At 52.8% G+C, this 4,482-nt stretch overlaps 1 protein-coding gene across 1 annotated transcript in view; it reads right to left on the reverse strand.

The window, feature by feature from the left end:
- Window positions 1-247: 247 nt before the first annotated feature.
- LOC116216496 (protein scribble homolog) overlaps window positions 248-4,482 on the reverse strand; it is a 41,929-nt gene continuing 37,694 nt past the window's right edge. The window contains exons 16-18 of the mRNA XM_031552983.1: window positions 2,425-2,593; window positions 1,013-1,102; window positions 248-686 (exon numbers count right to left, since the gene is read on the reverse strand). Of these exons, the coding sequence (XP_031408843.1) occupies window positions 494-686; window positions 1,013-1,102; window positions 2,425-2,593 (452 nt within the window). The 3' untranslated portion in view covers window positions 248-493. The remainder of the gene's footprint in view (window positions 687-1,012; window positions 1,103-2,424; window positions 2,594-4,482) is intronic.

A 4,482-nucleotide genomic window follows, 5' to 3' on the forward strand; every position in this document is an offset into this window, starting at 1 on the left:
TGATCCCCTCCTGTCTGCAGGCTCCCTTCAGGTCCCGCAGGCTGCACTGAGGTCACCCCGCAGCTTCTCTTCTCCAGGCTGAACGAGCCCAGCTCCCTCAGCCTGGCTTCGCAGTGGAGGTGCTGCAGCCCCCTGCTCATCTCTGTGCTCCTCTGGACCCTCTCCAACAGCTCCCTGTCCTTCTTGTCCTGGGGGCTCCAGCCCTGGACGCAGTGCTGCAGGTGGGGCCCCACAAAAGCCGAGCAGAGGGGGACGATCACCTCCCCGTCCCTGCTGGCCATATGGAATATGGGACTTCTCACTCACAAAGCTGGTCAGAAGCAGATGAGCTCAGCCAAGCAGCGGATGCTCTGCACTGTTGGAATGGAAGAAATGTGCAACTACAACCTCTGCAAACATACGGCATAGGGAAGTTTTTTTTGTTCCCCATCTGAACACCCCGGATTCTTCCTTCAACTGGCCTAGCAAAGAAAACAATGAAGCTCCTTCTGTCTCACCGTGCTGCCCTCCACATCGCTCGCTTCTCTGCCTCCAGAGCACGACGTTCTGCTGGAGAAAGTTCCTTCTCTTGGCTGCTCAGGAGCTCAGGACTCTGCATTCGCAACCTCTCCTGGTGCCGCCGCTCCGCTTTGGCTGTCCGCACCGGGGCCAATGCGTCCCCTGCTGCAAGACTTAATGGACTCAACCTGGGCAGAGAGAGAAGAGGTGAGAAACAGGCAGCCCTCATCACTTCAGTACTGCCTGCTCTTCTCAAGGCAATGGTAAGGTGAGGACCAACCCCCCCAGACGCTGTTCTGCACCACCCCCAGGCCCAAGGACGTCATTTTGAAGGAAAGAAGAATAACACAAACATGGAGGTAAGCTGATGCTAAAAAGGTTGGGCTTTTTTCCAATTCCAATTTCACCTTCTCCACAAAATCCTTCCTTCCCCACACTGTATTTGTTAAGAAGTAGGAGCCCCGTGCTCCATCACCTGGTATTTCTGGGCAAAGTACATTGCTCATCCCCTTACCCAGACATGGAGTTCGTTCTCTGTTCAGCCTTCATTCCTTCTTCCAGCGAATTCCTCTGTGAGCTGTTGTTCTCATTCACCTCTGAGGACCTAAACCAGATGAGCACATCAGCCAGCAGTGACACAGCATCCCCAGGGAATGTTCAGAATAGACCCACACCCCAGAACACAACACAGCCCAGTTCGAAGACACAACTCAGAATGTTTTTGCTCGACGCTTTTCTCTCCATTACTGCAAACATTTCTTTGTTCACTTCGTAACAGATGATGCTCTCCAGCTCCCTTTGCATCATGGACAGCCTGGCTGCTCTCAGCCTTTTCCTTTGCTGATGTTGGATATGCATGAATGTTAACAAAGGATGAACCCTCTGAACTGTAAGTGAATGCACGTTTGGGGTAGGGACAAACCCTGACTGACCTCAGAATCGTGATTCACTGCGTTTCATAGAATCACAGAATGGCCTGGGTTGCAAAGGAGCCCAGCGCTCATCAGTTCCAACCCCTGCTGTGTGCAGGTCGCCAACCAGCAGCCCAGGCTGCCCAGAGCCACATCCAGCCTGGCCTCGGATGCCTGCAGGGATGGGATGAGCATCCACAGCCTCCTTGGGCAACCTGTGCCACTGCCTCACCACCCTCTGCATGAAAAACTGCCTCCTCACATCCAACCCAAACCTCCCCTGGCTCACTTTAAAGCCATTCCCCTTGTCCTGTCACCACCCACCCTCACAAACAGCCGTTCCCCTCCTGTTTATCCGCTCCCTCCAAGCACTGAAGGCCGCAATCAGGTCTCCCTGCAGCCTCCTCTTCTCTTCTCCCAGCTGAACCAGCCCACTTCCCTCAGCCTTTCCTCACAGCAGAGCTGATCCAGCCCTCTGAGCATCTCAGTGCCTCCTCTGGACCCTCTCCAACAGCTCCCTGTCCTTCCTGTGCTGAGGTCCCCAGCCCTGGACGCAGTGCTGCAGGTGGGGCCTCACAAGAGCAGAACAGAGGGGGACGATCACCTCCCTGTCCCTGCTGGCCACCCCTCTGCTGATGGAGCCCAGGATCCCATTTGCTTTCTGAGTTATAAGAGCACACTGCTGCCTCACGTTCAGTTCTTCACCCCCCAGGACCCCCAGGTCCTTCCCTGCAGGGCTACAAGAGCAAAGCTATCTTCTGCTATAAGAGCAAAGCTGTGTTCAGCACCAGGGCTGAACCTGAGCTGGCTATCTCCAAAACTCAATGGCTTTATGCAGCCGAGCCCGGAGCTGAGGGAGGCATTCTTCTGCAAAGAAAATTGAAAACAGAACTGCACATGGCAGGCTTTTGCATCCAAGGGAAGGTAACGTCCAGCCCTCTTCCCCGACAACCACTGATGCTGAGACACCTCTGGCACACACGGGTGGCACTGGGACTCTGCTCCATAGTCTTACCGAGTTGCTGGAGCCTGGCTGCTCCTTCCATTCAGCCTCTCAATCTTGTACTCAACTCCTTCGATGATGACGGTGGACTGCACGCTCATCTCAGGCACTTGTTTTATCATCTCGTCCTCCTCCACTTCTTCCTCCAACAGAAGGGTACGTTTCTGCTGCAGTTTTCGAGCTGCCAAAACAAGAGGGACTCATCTTACACCACATTAAACCCCATGAAATCCCACAGGGATGCAGACTCCGGGCAGGACTTTATGCTCACCACTTCTGCAAGTTTGTGTTACTTTAAGTCCACGCTTCTCCTCCACCCCTCCAATGCTTCGGATGTAAAAAGCTCCACCCCATTCCTTCAGTCCCACCTTTACTCAACAAGGCATCTCTCTCCCTTAGGTGCATTTTCTTTTTACGTTCCAGTGCTCCTGATTTGAGGTGACGACGTTCCTCCTCGTCTACCACACTCAGCAATTCTCAAAACAAGCTCAAATTCAACCCTGAAACTCTGCAGCTCTCCTTCCCATCATGTTCTTCGTGCACAGAGAATCTGATGTACCCAGAACATTTTATAGGCTGGATGCGTGATTCTTTCAGCCACATCGCATCAAAGAAACTCCAAAGGACAGCTGCCATTTCTTTTCCTTACCTTCCTTTCTACCTGTTAGGATATCTGTTAGGAGCTTACTCTTATCTTCAGCTGTATTCACGTTCCTGAAACTAAGAATGCTTCTGATGCTTCACACTGATTCACAAAAAGCCTCTGAACAGACACGGGGGAGGGAGGGAAGGCAGGAAGAACAGCGATGTACAGAACGAAGGAGCCAATTTACAACAGGAATTCTACTCTAACAGAGCAGTGAGTGGCAGCTCCCAAAGCCTGGAATTCAATCCCACCACTGTTTTCTTGGGGAACAGGACCAGACTTCACTAGAAGCCCTTCTATGCAATCGTTGTAGTTCTTCCTGATAGACATTTCCAAACAGGAAGAAATTACATCAAAGACTACAGCAGTGGTTTTCCCTCCTCTGAAAGCACTGTGCAAAATCACAGCAGTGTAAGAGGCAATGAAAACTCTTCTGTCACATCCTGCATAAGGATATCGCCAGCAATCCCACCTTCATCCCTGCAGGACTATCCAGGATATAATCTGCTGCTAATCACCTCTGGCATCTTGCAAAGAAACATCACCAGCTGCAGTAGCTTTGTAGAATCGTTTTGAACCCCTGACCCCATCGCACCTCCAGCTGTCCACGCTGTAACAGCGGAGCAGCCAATAAAATCCTTAATTTGAACGTACATCATGCAATTACCAGGCCTTATGGAACCACAGAATGGCTTAGGCTGAAAGAGGTGATTTGAGACAGCCAGCATGGCTTCACCAAGGGCAGATCGTGCCTGACCAACCCGCTTCTTTCTATGATGGAGTGACAGCTTTGGTGGACGGAGGGAGGGGGAGGGATGCCATCTACCTGGAGACTTCTGCAAGGCCTCTGACACGGCCCCTCACCACATCCTGCCCTCTAAATTGGAGAGGTGTGGATTTAAAGGATGGACTGTTGGATGCATTAGGAACTGGCTGGCTGGATGCAGCCAAAGGGCTGTGATCAATGGTTCTGAGTCAGGGCGCAGCCAGTCACGAGTTTGTGTCCCTCAGGGGTCGGTCTTGGGAGCCGTGCTCTTCAACATCTCCATCAACGACAGGCGATGGCATCGAGTGCACCCTCAGTGAGTTTGTGGGTGACACCGAGCTGAGCGGTGCAGTCGACACGTTGGAAGGAAGGGAAGCATCCAGAGGGACCTGGACAGGCTGCAAAGTGGGCTCATGGAAACCTACTGAGGTTCAACAAGGCCAAGTGCAGGGTGCTGCATTGGGTCGGGGAAACCCCAGGTATTGACACAGACTGGGGGAAGATCTCCTGGAGAGCAGCCCTGCGGAGAAGGACTTGGGGGCCTGGTGGACGAGGAGCTGGATGTGAGCAGAGGGCTGGAGCAGCTCTGCTGTGAGGAAAGGCTGAGGGAAGTGGGCTGGTTCAGCTGGGAGAAGAGAAGAGAAGAGAAGAGAAGAGA

This window comes from Meleagris gallopavo, chromosome 3, assembly GCF_000146605.3.
Source record: "Meleagris gallopavo isolate NT-WF06-2002-E0010 breed Aviagen turkey brand Nicholas breeding stock chromosome 3, Turkey_5.1, whole genome shotgun sequence".
In the NCBI taxonomy this organism is placed as follows: domain Eukaryota; kingdom Metazoa; phylum Chordata; class Aves; order Galliformes; family Phasianidae; genus Meleagris; species Meleagris gallopavo.